This window comes from Spermophilus citellus, assembly GCF_964194105.1.
Source record: "Spermophilus citellus genome assembly, chromosome: 12".
Taxonomy (NCBI): Eukaryota; Metazoa; Chordata; class Mammalia; order Rodentia; family Sciuridae; genus Spermophilus; species Spermophilus citellus.
The window spans coordinates 42,525,521-42,542,517 of NC_138198.1; the positions used below are offsets into that span (position 1 = coordinate 42,525,521).

Here is a 16,997-nt window from a genome sequence, read left to right on the forward strand (position 1 = left end):
GCCCACACGCCGGTGGCTGGTACAGAGGACTGCTTGGCTACTGCGATGTCCTAGTATCTAGGCTCCTATGCCTTCGGGCCAGACAGGACACACAGCTGGGCGTCCGGCCCTGCAGATGTCTCACTGGCAAATGGAAGTTTCAACCAACTTCCTCCACTTGTCCTGGGGAGCTGAGCAGCCCTTCTCAGCCTCCTCACCCAAAGGGACATGGGCTTCAGGCTGTCCTGCGCTCTGTGGGATGGTGAGCTGTTACGACTGCCAGGCAGGGCCCTGGGTCAGACAGTGAGGGTGAAGATCAGGGCCAGACCCTGCCAAGGAAGAGCGACCTGGGGGTCCTGGTGGGGAAGCCTGCAGGTGGGGGAGACTCCTCTAGAGAAAACCTTCAGGGCTGGGGAGGGAGTTCCTGGCTCTGCTGCAGCTGAGGGCACAGAAGTGGCCGTGATGCCCCGCGTGCTGGTGGGGACACATCAGCAAGCCCCCTTCTCTGTGGCAGCCTCCTGGAAGGAGGGTGGGGGATGGGCCCCAGGATCTCCTTCCCGGGTGACAGGCGGGGACGCCCTGGGGCTGCCAAGGTGCTCCCCAGAGTCACCAGGGCCGGGCTGAGGGACCAGGGCGGGTCTCTTCACTTCCCTGGTGTTGCCTAGGCCAGTGGGCGGTGCCTGGGGGGGTCAGGAGGGACGGTGGGCTGGCCCCTGCTGCTCTGTGGCTTTGGTCTTGGAAGTGGCCCCTCCGCACTTCAGCGCCTGGGCAGGTAACAGCTCCCAGGTGGCCGGCGGCTGGTGGCCCGAGTCCCTTCCCTTCCTCTCTGTCCTTTTCCGGGAAAGGACATCCCCTTGGGGGATTCTCTGGTGCAGGAGCCCGTCCACGGAGACGCTTGGCACAGCCGGTCCTCGGCGGTTAGCATTATTTTTACTGTTATTAGGGCGCCGTCCATCCCACCCGGCCCCACCTCCACACTCTTCTCCCTTCTGCTCCCCCTTGAGGATCTCTTCCCCACCATCTCCCGAGGGTCCCCAAGCCTGGGTTCACTGGCAAATGGCCAAGGAGAGGGCCTGGACAGGACCTCTGGGGTCTGGGAACGAAGGAAGGGCTGTGGGCCTGGGACCAAGGACCTGCTGCCTCTCCTACGGGGGCAGAGGAGGGTGGGTGTCCTGGGGACTCTCCTGGGGTCCTGGGAATGTCATCCCTGCCTTGGCCTGAGGACCAGGGTACCCTCCTGCTTGTGAGCCGCAGAGGGTCTGCGCAGACAAGTGACAGCAGGGGTCTCTCTGGCCCCACTGGGTGTCTGGATGGGCTAGCCTGGGGGCCTTTCGGGGCCTCTGCGGCCCTTGACACACCTATCCGCATTGTTTGTTCACACTCGACGGCCGAGAGGCAGGGAAGCCCACCCTGTAGCGCAGCCCCGCGTCTGGGCTTTGGATGCGCTCATCTCCCTCACTGTCCTCCTAAGGGCTGCCCTGTCCCCAGGGGCCCCGGTTCTCCTTGAGGTCCTGGCCAAGCACTGGCCGCAGCCAACTATGGTGCCAGAATCTGTAGCGTCAGTTCCCCCCCCCCGCCATGCCACCCCCCAGTCCAGCCCCGAGACCCCAGAAAGAAGCCGGCAGGAGACTTACCCCAAACTCGGTCACGAGGATATCTGTAATGCTGCCCAGAACAGTCACAAAGTCGAAGATGTTCCAGGCATCGCGGAAATAATTCTAGAACAGGGACCCACAAGACAGAGATGCCAACAAGGGCTCCAGGCCCCCGTCCCCAGCTGGCAGGGGCAGGACAGCTGGTGCCCGGGGACAGTCACACCCACTCAAAGGCCCTGCTGCCAATCTAGGGCTGCTGGAGGGCTTCTGCTGAGTCCCCTCCCGGGGCCTCCAGGCCTGGCCTTCCTCTGCTGGGGAGGGGCTGCCCTCTGGGGCTGAGGCCTGTCTCCAACACTTCGGAGGCCCTCCAAGCCCTGCCTGCTCTATAGAGGATGTCACTGCTCCTCACAAGGCCCCCAGAGGGAAAGAGCATCACCCATTTTCACTCAGAGGAGGTCAGCAGCCGAGGGGTGGCCCTGCTCTGCACCCAAGTGAGTCTAGGTTAGGACCCTGCTGTGCTTACAGCACACCCACTAAGGGAGGGAAGGTTCTCGGTTCAAATCCCAGCTCTACTACTGGAGCTGTGTGGCTATGGGCAAGTGGCTTGATCTCTCTGTGCTTCCATTTCCTGATCTGGAGAAGGAGGACAGAGGTCACTGGGCACTGGAGGAAGGGCCTTGAGGCCTTCCAGGCACACACAGGTCTACACTTCCTGGCCCCTGGTTAGATGGGGCTGTGTGGCTGAGGTAGCGTAGTCACTCCTGCCTGTGACCAGCAACATCCAGATAGCAGCTATTCCATAAGCCTGGGTCGTGAGTAAACAGAAGGCAAAAATTCCCTGTGTCGAGTGTGGGGGGGGGGGGGAACCCAAACCACCTTTGTTGATTAAAGCCACTGAGAGGTAGGGTTTTTTTGTTACTGCAGCTTAACTTGATCTATACTGACTGATACATCTCTGGGCTGGCAGCTGGCTCAACTCAGACACCCTGGGACAGCTGTGTTGTTAAAATTTTGAAATACCCCACACCATCTGATAAAAAACCCCAGCCCTGAGCCCCCTGCTCCCCTTAACTTGGCACTGAAATGAGGACGCTTGGTCCTTTTGGAGAGGGGCCTTCCTCCAATTTCCTCCTCCAGCACCCTGCCGGGATCTAAGAATCTGGGTCAAACAGACGCCTCCCACCTCCAGGCTCTGCGGGACCCGCGGCAAACGTGGGCCTTGTCAGTGTCCCCCCTGATGCAGGCCAGGACCTGGGCCTCACTCTCAGTGGCCAGCGGAGGGCCTGACCCCAGGCAGCCCTGCAGCCTAGAAGGGTCCACATTTCAGAACTACGCTTCCCTGGGAGTTGCAGCATCGGGCCTCGGGGTTCTGGGGGGCAGGGGGTAACAACTGTCGCTACTGAGTATTCAGCAGGCGACATGGTTTGAAAACTGCCTGAGAGGAATGCAGGCACTTCTGGTGTGTGGCAGGGGTTGCTGGGACCCACCCACATTCCCACGCATTTCAGAGGAGATGGGGCGAGTTCAGGGCGGTCTGGCCGTAGACCCCTCTCTGTGGCCCCTGGAAGCAGCTTTGACTGTGACCACAGCCAGAGAGGATGCAGCTCCCTCCTCGGCGCCCTGCCCTCTGCTGCCACCTGGAGGCCCCCAGTGGAACTGATCCCCAGTGGCCTGGACTTCCCTGGCAGGGGCAGCTGCCCTCCTGGCCCTCCCCACTGCCCCTCCCCTCCTGTCCTTGGCGAGGTGACTTTGCAGACACATCCTTGCACTCAGTCCTGTGGCAAGCTCTGCTCCTGAGGAATCCCAGGTGAAGCCAGCCCCCCAGGTGTTTGGGGACCCGCCTTGAGCCCCCGGGGTACAGGGCCCCCCCTCCGTTGCTTGACTCCAACGGGGGAAAGTTGGGGCTTTGTCTAAAATGGGAAGGGGAGCTCTGGGCAGGATTGGCAAGGGCGAGGGACAGGGGGCCTTGGCCCCGCAGGAGAGCCGCTTGGTCAGTGGAGGCCAGCTCCTCTTGGCCTTGGGACCCGGTGCAAGACCTCTTCATTGTCAAGAGCTGGACACCAGGACACCAGAGGACTTGGTTGGGGCCACACAGCTGGCAGGGGGTGGGGCAGTTCTAGGAGCCTGGGCCTTGATCTTCCTGTGATGCACCCCGGGCCACACAGCCCATAGGTGGCACCAGAATTCTGGGACGCCCCCTCCACCAGGCTGGTGCTAATCCCTGTGCTTGACAGTCCTGGTGTGACTCAGATCCCCAGGGTACTCATTGAACATCCACACACCGGAGTCCCAGCTACTCAGGAGGCTGAGGCGGGAGGATCACAAGTTGAAGGCCTGCCTCAGCGATTTAGTTCAATCCCTAGCACCAAAATAAACAAATAACCCCTCCCCCATATTTAGTTGGGCATGGTGGCTCACACCTAGAACCCCAGAGACTCAGGAGGCTGAGGCAGGAGGATCACAAGTTTGAGGTCAGCTTCAACAACTTCGTGAGGCCCTGACTCACGAAAAACAGAAACAAAGCTTTGCTCTACCTCTGAGGGTGTGGCTCAGGGGTAAGGAGAGTCTGCCTGGGCTCAAATCTCAACACTGTAAAGACCACACCATACCGCACCACACCACACAGCGCAGCACCACACACACCACACACACCACACAGCACAGCACATATTGGTGGGCAGAACTTCTGGAGGTGGCCCTAGACCATCATTCCTTTTTTGGGGGGGGATTGAACCCAGGGCCTTGGCCTGGGAGGCGAGCACCCTACCAGCTGAGCTGTGTCCCCAGCCCCTGTCATTCAGTTTTAGAGACCTCCCCAAGTGCTGCTGATGGGAGACAAAGCCATTCTCTGGGGGACAAAGGCACTCAGTGGTGGCCTTTCTGACAGCCCTTCCCAACACCTACTGGTGGTCCTCTGCACAGGAGCCCTGTGGGGGAGGGGCTGGGCGCAGCTCCCTTGGGTAGGAGGGGGGGGACGACTCCGGCTCCTGAGCGGCTGGCTGAGACCAGGGGCTGTAGGCCCGGGACAGCTGACGTCCTGGTTCAAGGTTCAGCTTGGCCTCTCACTGGGGACCTTCGAGAGGCCACCCTAATCTACAGTTTGGATCTGAATGTGCTCCAAGGCCTCTGTGTTGAAGCTTGCTCTCCAGCTGTGGCTCTACTGGAGGGGGGGAACCCTCAGGAGGAAGTTAGGTTCTTGGGGACGTGCCCTTGAAAAGGATACCGGGACCCTGGCCCTTCCTCTTCCTTTCTCCTTGGCTTCCCAGCTACCTTGTGGGGACCACCTTGCTCTACCGTGCCCTTCCATGAGCCTCCCTGTAGGCTCAAAGCCAAGCAGGCCCAGCAACCACAGAGACCTTTGAAACTGTGAGCCAGAGTGACCTTTTTCTCCTTATAAGTAAACAACCTCAGGTGTTCTGTCACAGTAATGGAAAACTGACCAGCACATCTACCTTCAAGATGAAAGAAAACACTCGAGTTGAGTTAGCGGCTGGAGAAAAATAAAGAAGTGATTTTCTCCCACCTAATTTCACAGACAGACACCTCCCCCTCCCCCCATCCTCAGCTCTCCTTGAGGCTGAGGGTCCTGGGCTGAGACTACATGCAGTAGAGGAGACGAAATCAAGTTAGCGGGTCATGGAACGCATTTAAAAGAAAAAGAAAAATGGAGTCGAAGAGAATCGACAGCTTCAGAGCACAAGGCAGGCGGGGAGGTTGGACACTGACTTCCGAGGCCTGGCTGAGGCTGTGTCTGGGTGCTGGCTCCACAGTTAGGTGGACTCTCCCAGTGGATTGTGGGTAAAACTGTTTGAATCCCACAGACTTGGCCTCCCTGATCTGTTTCCTTGTCTCTGAAATGGATGACAATTACTTTCCCTCCTTGGGATCCTTTGGAGGAAAAACTGAATCCTTATGTCCCTGGCCCAGCATGTCACCATGGTCTCACTGGTGTCCCTTGAATATCTGGGGAGGGGCTGAAGTCACGGGAGCTGTGCAGCCGCCACCTGGGTGGGGCCTGGGGACTAGGTGGGGAGACCCTCAGCCCCGCCCAGAGCGAGCCCTGAGCACAGGGCAGAGCCCAGGCCACTCACCAGAATTCCAAAGGCCATGACCTTGAGCAGGCACTCCAGGGAGAAGAGTGAGGTGAAGACGATGTTGAACACCCGCAGGGCGTTCTCGTAGGCCACCGAGGCGCCGTAGAACTGGGGGGAGGGGGGATGTCAGCAGCAGCGTGCGGCCCTCGTCCTCCCAGGAGTAAGGGCTGTGAGGAGCACGGAGGGTCCAGACCCACCGCCCGGAGTCTTTGCACGCTCAAAGTCAAAACTGTCTTGAGACGGTCTCAGCCTCTGTGTCCTGGGCCTCCTGGCCGCGCAGGACAGTGTCCACCGCCCCCCCCCCCAGCACCTCTTGTTCTTTTCCTTGTGCAGCACTGGACTGAGCCCCGGGTGCTTCTCCACCCGCGACCGCCCCAGCCCTTTTCATATTTTTTTGAGACAGAGTCTTGCTTAGTTGCTGAGGGTCTTCGAAGTAGCCCAGGCTGGCCTTGAACTTCCGATCCTCCTGCCTCAGCCTCCCCAGTGGCTGGGGTTACAGCTGTGCCCCACCCCACCCAACTTGCGTTTTGCTTTTTATTTATTTTTTAAAAAAATTTTTAATTCCTTTATTTTATTTATTCATTTTTATGTGGTGTTGAGGATGGAACCCAGGGCCTCACACATATGAGGCAAGTGCTCTACCGCTGAGCCCCAGCCCCAGCCCCTTGTACCACTGGGTTTCATCCTCAGCACCACATAAAAATAAATGAAATAAAGATCCATTGAAAACTAAAAAAAAAAAAAATTAAATTAAAAAAACACATTTATAATTTTTAACTGACACATAATGATTGTACATTTTTATGGAGCACAGTGTGATATTTCTACACGTGTATACAACGTGCAATGATCATAAAGGTAATTGGCGTCTCCATCAGAACCTTAGCATTTCTAGAACTCTCTCACTCTCTCTCTCTGAGCAGGGTCTTGCAGTCTGGGGGCCAGTCTAGTGCTCCTGGACTCTGCGAGCCTCCTGCCTCAGGCGCCTGTGTAGCTGGGACTATGGGGGTGGACCTCACTCGGCTTAGATATCTCTCTCTCTCTCTCTGTCTTTCTCTCTCTCTGTGGTGCTGGGATTCAACCCAGGGCCTTTGCATGCAAGGCAAGCACCCTACCAACTGAGCTACAGCCCCAGCCCCTCAGCCTTTTCTTTTTTAAAAGCTTAATATCCATTAAGGTTTAAGTAAATCTTAAGTGAAAAAGTGCAACTGTCTTCATTCTTTTATTTTTTTTTAATTATTTTTGGTGCCAGGGATTGAACTCAGGGGCCTCAACCACTGAGCCCCTTCCCTATTTTGTATTTTATTTAGAGACAGGGTCTCTCTGAGTTGCTTAGGGCCTCGCCATTGCTGAGGCTGGCTTTGAACTCGGGATCCTCCTGCCTCAGCCTCCAGAGCCGCTGGGATTTCAGGCGCGCACCAGGGGCCCGGCAGAAGTTTGATTTTTAAGGAATACCTCCTGAAGAGTTCAAGGGCACAGTCCTGGTCTCCTGTTTACAGTAATTAAACAAAACCCCAAACAGCTGCAGCGTGAGAGGCACGTCACCCAGAGAGTGTGCAGACGGCTGGCCACTGGGTGGGGGTGGCCTCTTGTTGGGGGGGGTGTCCCGATGATGGGCAGGGCGGCAAACTTGGTGAATGTACCAAACGCCACCAATGGTGACTGAATGGTCAGGTTACATTGTGGCAACTGAACGTTAATTTTTTTTTTCCTTTGATGCCGCTGGGGTGGAGCCCAGGGCCTGGCACCAGCGCCCCGCCCGGCTCCCCGAGGCCCTGCACCTGGTTCACAGCCTTCATCCAGTGGGTGCGTGGGTTGGGGGAAAGAGCACGGTCCATGCAGGCGGGGTCGGGCTCCTCCTGTGGTTTAGGCATCTGAGGACTGTCTGGGACGTTTTCCCCAGAGCAGGACCACCATGCAGGGGAGGCCTCAGGGGAGCTTGGTCCAGTTTTTTCACTATCAAGAATTAACAGCCAGGCTGGGTGCAGAGCCCCACACCTGTCACCCCAGCGGCTCGGGAGGCTGAGGCAGGAGGATCGTGAGTTCAAAGCCAGCCTCAGCAATGGTGAGGCCCTAAACAACTCAGGGAGGCCCTGTCTCCAAATAACATCCAAACTCGGGCTGGGGCTGGGGCTCAGCGGTCAGCACCCCTGGGTTCAATCCCCGGCACAAAAGAAAAAGAGACTGGCCAGGTGGTGGACACGTGCACATCGCGCACGAGGCCCTGGGCTCCACTCGGGGCTGGGGAAGAACTAAGAGAACCGCAGCTCCCTCCCTCCCTCCCTCCCTCCCTGGGTCCTCTGTGCCGGGATGAACCCATCTCTGACGCCCAGGGGGGTGGAGGCTGCAGAGCGTCCTCTCCTCACCACCCCTCCTCTCTCTGACGGGGAAACAGACGCCCTGGGGCCAGCAGAGCCCGGGAGCTGGCGCAGAGCTGGACCTGAACCCAGGCCCGTGGACGTGGCTCCCACCCATGGAGGCTCCAGGCCCGAGGCCCCAGCCCTCTCCCTGCACTTCAGCCACCAAACGTCTGTGTGGCTTCTCGCCCCCTCTGACCCGGGCCCTTGCTGAACCTGGGGACTCAGGTCAGGGCTCCCTGGAGCCCTCATGGGCAGGGAAGTCCTCCTGCACGTCCACACTGAGGTCATCACCAGGAGACGGTGAGGACGGGCCCTCTGTGCAGTTCAGGGAGCCAGGGAAGGCTTCCTGGAGGAAGGGTCTGCACATGCAGCTGGGCAGGCAGAATGCGGGAAGTGTGTAGGCAGTGGGAACAGCAGGTATGGAAACTCACGGGCGTCACCCTGAGTGTGGTCTGGCTGGGGCGCTGCAGTCGACCCCGTTGGCTGGGGGTGTGGGTGGGCCTGGGGCTCACCTTCATCATCAGCACGATGGTGTTGAGGGCGATCATGGCCATGATGGTGTACTCGAAAGGTGGGGACACCACAAACTGCCATATGCGGTACTGGAAGCTGCGCTTGTCCTGCGGCATGTGTCTGGTCAGCGGCTTGGCACTGATGGCGAAGTCGATGCAGGCCCGCTGTGGGGAGGGGGCCCACCGTGAGGAGGCGGAGGAGCGGGGAGGCCCAGCGCTGGGCCCTGCCGATCCCACTGCGGAGGAGTCCAGGTGTGCCTGGACCTCGGCTTCCCTCGTGATCCCCTGGAACCCCTCAGAGAAGGTTCATCAACAGCCTCACTGTCTCGGCCCAGAGAGGCTGAGCCACTTGCCTGAGATGGCTCAGCTGCTGCATGGGCCGAATCTGAATGACAACCGAGGTCTGACTTCGAGGTCTGACTAACGGGCCAACTGGTTTTCCTTCTCCTTTTCTTGGAGGGATAAAGAGAAGGAGAAATAGTGGCCACTGAGTCCGAAGGATCAGTGGCACAAAAGACAGGTGCACTGGGTCCTCTGAGCAGCCTGGGTGATCCCAGAAGGGCAAAGGGCCCCCGTGGTGTTCCCCGGTGACTAGACTTTCATTTGTGACCACTTGCTGGCCCTCCCATGGGAAGGTGCTGCTTCCCCACCCTCCTGACGTCCGACACGGACTTGGGGCTCCCTCGAGCTCAAGAACATGGGGCACGACTCAGGGCCCAGCCTCGAGAGCTGGGCTGCACCTGCTCCTGCTGGGCGCTGAAGCCTCCGTACCAGCCCGGGACAGGACTAGAGATGTCATGGAGAAGAGCCACCCACGGTTCGGACAGGCAACGGGACATGAGCAAGAAGTCAGCGCCTTTGAAAATGCCCTGGGTTGCTCGTTACTGCAGCGGGCCCTGGTCTGAACTGACCGATACAGTGAGGGGTGTTTTCCTCTGGAAACCCCAGCAGGGCTGCCCTCGGTCCCCAGGTGCCCCCAGAAGTGGGGTCCTGGGTGTGTGTGACAGTTTCCACAGGACGCAGGGGACGGCACCTCGTTTTTCTCCAGGCTGTACTCCTCCATCATCTTGTCCCCCTGTTCCTGGAAGGTGATGATGATCAAGGCCACAAAGATGTTGACAAAGAAGAAGGGGAAGACCACGAAGTAGACCACGTAGAAGATGGACATCTCCATGCGGTACCCCGGGCTGGGGCCCTGGTTCTCGAAGGTGGCGTCCACCGAGTGCTTGAGGACCCTGCGTGGCATGGTGGAGGGACGAAGAGGGCGGGAGGGTGAGGGTGGGCGGGACAGGAAGAGGAAGCCCCTGATCCTTGAAAGGCTGATGGTGGCCCCATCTCGCCTGCCGCGGATCTAGGGCCGATGATGTGCCGGGAGGGATTTTCAACGCTTGATTTATTTTCCCAGTGACCGTCTCAGGGAGGTCATTACTGGCGTCCTCCTGCACATGGGGAGCCAAGGCTCAGCAACGAAAGGGACTCGTGGAAGGCACCTACTCAGGAGCAGTCACGTTGGGATTTGAAACCAAGTTAACAGTAATGAATGGGAACAAGTAGGGAGTCACAGGGGCAGGAGCTTGTCATGTTGGGGGGGGGTAGTTTTTAAGCACAGTGTTGGTGGGTGCTGAGAAGGTGTGACATGTGGGGAACACATATGTGCACGGAAGCCCTGTACAGTTGCAAAGGGGGTGCACTGCTTAAGAATTCTGTTTAAGCCACACCTTCAAAGAGTAGATGTGACAGGCTCACGCGTGCAAGATGATATATTTTTTTCGAAGGTCACTATTAGGTGCCTTATTCAAACAAAATCATTAAGTATACTGTAATGGTTCTCTGACAGGTGGGACTAAAGGCTGTCCAAGGGGTGTCTTTAAGAATTCATTCAAAGTGGGCTTGGGGATAAAGGTGCTGACAGCACATGCCAGACTCTGCAGCCTTCATCCTGGCCTTCCCAAGTCCTCTGGGAGGACTAGGCCAGGGGTGAGGAGGGAGACACATTTACTTTGGACACAAATTATGGGGGCTCCCAAAATACAAGAGGTTAAGATAAAAAAAAAATCTGTGACATTTAAAAACATCAAAATGAATTTCACAAAGTCCACCGTAAACCACATATCATGGTTCCAGGGGTTGAACCCAGGGCCACTTGACCACTGAGCCACCTCCCCAGCCCTTCTTAAATTTTTTTTATTTTGAGACAGGGTCTCGCTAAGTTGCTGGCTTTGAATTTGGGATCCTCCTGCCTCAGCCTCGCCAGCTGCTGGGATGACAGGCGCGCCACCACTGGGCCAAATACCAAAATTTAAATAAAGACAGGGTCCACCCGGGCTTGCACGATCGGCTTTTCCTCTCTCACTCTGGTCCTGGCCCGGCCTGGGTGAGAGTGTCACCCTGGCCCAGTGACATCCCCACCTCATCACGGGGACAGGTGGGCGAACCTGCCCCGTGGGGCCCTTCTGTGCAGTGTGCAGTCCCCAGTTGCAGGGGGCACATTCAGGGGGGGCTGGGTGATGTCCCTCCTGTCTCGGGAGGTGGGCGACCTGCCCTCCGAGCCCTGCCCAGGAACCCTGCCTGAATCCCCGCCCCCGCCCCGCCCACCGAGCCCCGCCACAGCCCTGCCACGAACCCCGCCCCCAGCCCTGCCACAAACCCCGCCCCCAGCCCTGCCACGAACCCCGCCCCCAGCCCTGCCACGAACCCTGCCCTCCGGGCCCCACCCACAGCCCCGCCCTCCGAGCCCCACCCTGAGCCCCGCCCTCCGAGCCCCACCCACAGCCCCGCCTTCCGAGCCCCACCCACAGCCCCGCCTTCCGAGCCCCTCCCCCTTAGCCCCGCCCTCCGAGCCCTGCCCGAGGGTCACTTACTGTGGCCAGCCTTCTCCGGTGGACACGGTGAAGAGGGTCAGCAGGGCCCACAGCACGTTGTCGTAGTGGAAATCATATTTCTTCCACTCCCGGTCCCGGGCCTTCACCTCGTTCTTCTCTAGAGCAGGTACTTGCCGCTGCCGAGGGGGGGGCCGTGAGCCAGTCGGGACGGGACGGGACTCGGCTTGGGCCCCCAGGGACAGGAGGAGGAAGGGGGACACCAGCCCAGAAGCAGTGACCCCGATGGCTCCTCCTGCGCTTTCTGGGGGGGCTGTACGTGGGTCCAGATGGGGACCAGGATGCCTGGAGATGTCCCCACCCTGCACCAGGGAAAGGCCAGCTCCCAAGTCACACCTGGTGGTGTTGGTTCTCGGTGCTGGGCTGGAACCAGGGCTGCTCCACACGGGGCCACATCCCAGCCCTTTTTATTATATTTAATTAAAAATTGTGCAGTCCCGGGATTGAACCCAGGGCACTTGACCCCTGAGCCACCTCCCCAGCCCTTTTCATGTATTATTTAGAGACAGGGTCTCCCTGAGTCTCTTTGAGTCTTGCTAAGAGGTCACCGAGAGGCGGAGCGGCTCCCACTGATCCTGCAGCCGCCCTGGGTTCATCCCCAGGCTCAGGCCCAAGAGCCTATTCCTGTCCCCGGGGTGCCCACTCCGGGGGCTGCCTGGGGAGGGACACCCACCAGCAGTCCTTCTCGAACTCCTTGGACTCGTCGGTGCAGTGGAAGAACTTGCCCTTGAAGAGCTGCATGGCCACCACGGCGAAGATGAACATGAAGAGCATGTAGACGATGAGGATGTTGAAGACGTTCTTGAGCGAGTTCACCACGCAGTCGAACACGGCCTGCGGCAGAGGGGCGTGAGCGCGCCAGCCACCGGGGGCGCACAGCGCTCCTGCGGTCGCCACCCAGGGACGCCTGGCTCCCTTAGGGAGTTTGGTATCTGAGGGGCATCTTGGGCCAGTCCCTTGCAGATACAGAGGGAGGTCAGGCCCAAGTCACTCAGGGAGGGTCACCTGGCTGGCGGAAGTGTTGGAGCTGCTACTCTCTAGTCTCGGGTGTCCCCCCAACCCCTTATCTTTGGCACTGAAGGTGGAACCGGGGGCACTCTGCCACTGAGGTACGTCCCCAGCTCTTTTTGAGGCAGGGTCTTGCTAAGGTGCTGAGGCTGGCCTCCAACTTGGGATCCTCCTGCCTGAGCCTCCTGAGTCGCTGGGGTCACAGGTGGGCACCACCAACACCCAGCCTCAGTCTTGGGTTTCCATGCGTCTGAACCCCTGGGCCGGCTGCCCCTTTCCAGGGCCTTTCCAATTTGGCGTGGGGGCTCTTCAGGACCAGGGGAGGATCCTCACTGGAGAGGCCTCAGCCTGTCAATTCTGTGTTCCTGTCACCACAGCCCCGCCTCCTGGTGCCTGGACTCGTGGCCTCCTCCCTCCTTCCTCCCGGGCAGTCAGGGGCTCTCTGGATTTTGAGGTGACCTTGTGCGCATGATGCAAGATGGACTCCCTCTGTGTTCCCCAGGAGCCAGGGCCCACCCCCGGCAGCTCGGCCCCAGCGCTCTCCCGGCCTCGCCCCAGCTCCTCAGGGCAATGCCGGTTCCACCTCAAAGGCACCAGGGGCTGCCACAGCCTCGTGGGACACAGAGGCAGGGTCCCCAGTTGCCCCGGGAGGAGCATCCCCATGCCAGCCCTGACCCCAAAGGGCAGCCACAGTCCCTCTGGTTGTCACCGAGCCAAGAAGGGACGCCATCAACAGATTCCAAATTCCCCAGGGTGCTGCCTCTGGAGGGGACATCAGAGGCCGGTTTGGATGAGGCTGAACCTCAGGTCACAACCTCCTCCCCATCCTCCTCAGTGCCGGGGCGCTGCTCCGACTGCGGGGTGAACGTCTTCCCTGGTCACTCTCTCCAACCCGGGCCCACAGCAGGCTCAGGGCCGCTGGCACAGCCGTCCTTGGCTACGTTTTAATGGCAGGGTCTTATTTTCTTCCAACAGATACGCATTTTACCTTCTGTGAGAGTGGGTTCTGGAACTTGAGAGAGGTGAGGCCGTACTTCCTTTCAAAGTAAATTCTCTTAAGTAAAATTGATAAACTGGCTTGATGGGAAGCCAGTGGCCGGCCTGACATATCGAGAGAATACTGGTGGCCCTTGGGTGGCACAGCAGTTGTTGGAATGCTAGGGTTTGTTTTCCATCTTTTTTTGGAACAGGGAGCTTTTGGGAATGTGGGGTCTGGCTGTTTTGGAACAGGGGTCTGGGGGCCTAGACCAGGCAGGTAAGAGGTCATGTACGACCGGAAACCCAGCTTCCTGCTGCCCTGACCAGGGCTGTGCCCGTCACCCACGGGACACCCTGTGAGGATGAGGGAAAGGGACCCTGAGGGCAACACATTTCACCTGGTGGGAAATCACACCCGGAGGCGTTAGGTCTTGCCCTTCACCGCCACCTGCAGGCCATCTGTAGTAACACCCAGACCCGTAGATGAGGGCAGTGCTGAGCTTTACCAGTGGCTCCTTCCATCAGTGGTGGTGGTTTTGAGCAGTGCGTGACTTGTTCAACTGTACACGGCCACCTGACGGCCCCCTCCCTGCGGGCCCCAGTCTCACCTTGAGCTTTGGCAACCGCTTGATGGTTTTCAGAGGTCGTAGCACCCGGAGGACTCGGAGAGATTTGATGGTGTTGATGTCCTTCCCTTTGCTATTGCCACTGTGGACGGATGTGAGGGGGAGAAGGGAAGAGAGGCTGGGTGTCAGGCTGGGAGGCGGGAGGCCCCAGCTCCGGGCGCTCCCACCCTCCCCTTCCCCGCGGGGCTCGTTTCCCACTCCCTGCTCAGGGAGCCGCGAGCACTGGGTCTTGTGGCTTTATTTCCGGGGTCTGCTGAAGGCTCTGCCGCTTGGCCGGACCTGAGCAGGTGCCCCGAGTGGCCCCCGGACCGGCACGGGGCGCCCGCTGCCCCAGCCCCGAATGCTTGCGTGGCCACTTCTAGAAAGCGCCTGGCCTGGGGTCTGGTGGCCAGAGTGTCACTTAGCCACCGTCTTGGGGGCTCTGAGCAGACGGGCGTCCCCTCCGTCCAGCAGGACGGGGGGCATTTAAAGTGGCCCTCAGGCCCAGGCCCTCTCCGCGTCCCCGGCCCACGGGGGCAGCCGCCGCCCTCCCAGCTGCTGGGTCGCGCCTGGTTCCCCGGCACCCGAGCCCTCTCTGCCAGGGAGGTGACAGCAGAGCAGCTGGGGCCTTCGCGTGCCACCCAGAGACACCACACCCTCGGCCACCACCCTTCAGACTCCAGAGGACGGCGCTGGGTGGCCCAGGCTGTCGATGGCACTGACCCAGGTGACCAAGCCAGAACCAGAGGCCGTGCTCAACCACCTGTCCTTCATCTGCACCCCTGAGGTCACGGCCTGAACGTCCCGGTCCCTCTTGGCCACCCTCTGAGGTCAGACCCACCCCCATCCCTCCCTGCCCGCCCTCTCCCCAGGCCTGGGTCTCCTCTTCCATCTTTTTTTTTTTTTTTTTTTGGTACCAAGGATTGGACCCAGGGGCACTCGACCCCTGAGCCCCGTCCCCAGCCCTGTTGTGTATTTTATTTAGAGACAGGGGCTCACTGAGTTGCTTAGGACCTTGCTGTGGCTGAGGCTGCTTTGAACTTGAGATCCTCCTGCCTCAGCCTCCTGAGCCAAGCGCCACTGCGCCTGGCTCCTCTTCCCTCTTTTCTGTACCAGTGGCCAACGAGGGTGGCCGGCTTGCTGGGGCCTCTGAATTCTCAGAAGAGCAAGTGACTTCCAGGTGTGGCCCTCAGGGCTCCTGGAAACCTGTGCCCACTTACCTTTCCGTGCACCCTGGGCGCACCTGGCCTCCCTGTCCTGCCTCCCTGCCTCCGGCTCAGGCAGCCTCTGGGGCCATTTGGGGAGTGTCTCAGCCTCGTGACAGAAGGTTCCTCAAACCCTCTACCGGGCTGCGACCTCCCCCGTGGCCATTTTCCATGTCACCGGGTTCTTCTCCCCACCCCTCACTTGCCCCTGACATGGGGTTCAGGTCGGAGTCGGGCTGCAGACCCCGACCTCCGGGCTCCAGGGCCCCAGCCCGGCGCCAGGGCGTGCAGCGCGAGAGGGTCTTTCCCGCTATCTGCTCCCTCGGGCTCCCCCCTCTTGTTTCTCAGGGACCCAGGGGCCGCCTGGGCCTGCAGCTCGGGGCCGTGGTTTAAACCCAGGTCCCCTCATGAGCGCGGGGCTGCATCCTGCACGGGAGCCTCGAGTCCGTGGGGGCAGCCACGGGGGGGGGGGGAATCGGGGCAGAGCAGGACACAGAATCCAGCACCCGGTTACTCCTTGGTGGCTTTGGGGCCTTACTACTGAGAGGAGCCGCCGAGGGCTGAGGAGCCCCTGGCACCCACCGGCTCCCTTTGGAGGAAGCACCGGACACAGGTGCAACAGCGCAGGTCTCTGGCTCAGGCCGGCCACCTGGTATGAGTGGCTGAGGCTGGCCTCGAACTCGCCATCCTCCTGCCTCAGCCTCCAGCCACTGGGATTCTAGGTGTGGGCCACTGGGCAGGGCACATGCCCCCTAGAGCCAGCGCCTGCTCCCTCCGGGGTCCTGGGGACCCTCGTGGCTCTCACCGCCGCCCTGCCCCGGCTCCCTGGCCCTGCTGAGCTTGGACCCCGGAGGACACCCCTGGCCTTGTGTGGTCTCTGCAAGAACCGGCGGGTCGTGGCTGTGGCCCTCGGGAGCAGGTTCTGGTCACCTCCATAGACAGGACAGCAGCAAGGACACAGGCCACGGAAGAGACCCAGAGAATGAGAGACAGAGAGCGAGAGAGACAGAGAGCGAGAGAGACAGAGAGCGAGAGACTTTACCGTGTGCTGCTCCTGGCGAGGTGGCGTTGGAGGGAGAGACAGATCATGAGCGGCCTCAGAACACACACTGGCCACACCTGGGCGTCCCAGCCCCCTGGGCCGAGGGGCAGCCCCCCGGGCTCTGGCTCTGACCCTGGGGTCCATCCTTCCATGGAAGCCCCTCCCCCTGGTCCCCACCCTGGGCAGGCCCAGTCCGTCCCAGTCTGTCCCAGCGGCAGGACGCCCCAGAGCTGTCAAGGTCACTGCCAGGGGCTGTGGGAGCCTCTTCAAGGGGCAGAATTTGGGGGAAGGACCTGGGTTTGAATTCTGCCTGCCTCTGCCTGGCGGTCCTCATCTGTGACACCGACGGTGGCCTCCAGCGTGCCCCGCGGCCTTGGAGTCACAGGTCAGCAGAGGCCACCCTCAGGGTCCTCTGCACCGGCCGCACCCTCCAGGACCGCCCTGGAACCAGGCTCAGTCTCAGGGCCAGCCTGGGGCAGCCCGAGGCCGGTTCTGGGTCTGTAGCATCCCTCGGGCCTGAGTCCACTCTGGCACCACCAGGCTGGACGAGGGCAGGGCGCGAGGGATGCGGGAGCCCCGGGGCCGTTGGTAGGTGTTTAGGCCGTTCTGCCTCCAGACGTCAGGGCAGGGGCCTGTGGTCGCTCCGAGGGAGGCTGAGGCAGGGGGGTCTCCTGAGCCCAGGAGATCAAGGCCAGCCTGGGCAGCACAGGGAGACCTTTAAAATGAAACAAAAACCTGCT

The 16,997-nt window shown here is 60.2% G+C and overlaps 1 protein-coding gene and 1 long non-coding RNA gene across 4 annotated transcripts in view; one reads left to right on the forward strand and one right to left on the reverse strand.

Annotated features, from left to right (window-relative positions):
- Window positions 1-16,997, forward strand: part of LOC308631712 — an 895,537-nt gene that overhangs the window by 472,267 nt on the left and 406,273 nt on the right. The window lies entirely within an intron of this gene.
- Window positions 1-16,997, reverse strand: part of LOC308632038 (voltage-dependent P/Q-type calcium channel subunit alpha-1A-like) — a gene marked incomplete at both ends in the record, with an annotated part of 99,785 nt that overhangs the window by 74,271 nt on the left and 8,517 nt on the right. Inside the window, 7 exon segments of the mRNA XM_081263693.1 lie at window positions 1,614-1,697; window positions 5,666-5,776; window positions 8,394-8,705; window positions 9,574-9,775; window positions 11,402-11,755; window positions 12,093-12,253; window positions 14,014-14,113. Coding sequence (XP_081119819.1) covers window positions 1,614-1,697; window positions 5,666-5,776; window positions 8,394-8,705; window positions 9,574-9,775; window positions 11,402-11,755; window positions 12,093-12,253; window positions 14,014-14,113 — 1,324 coding nt within the window.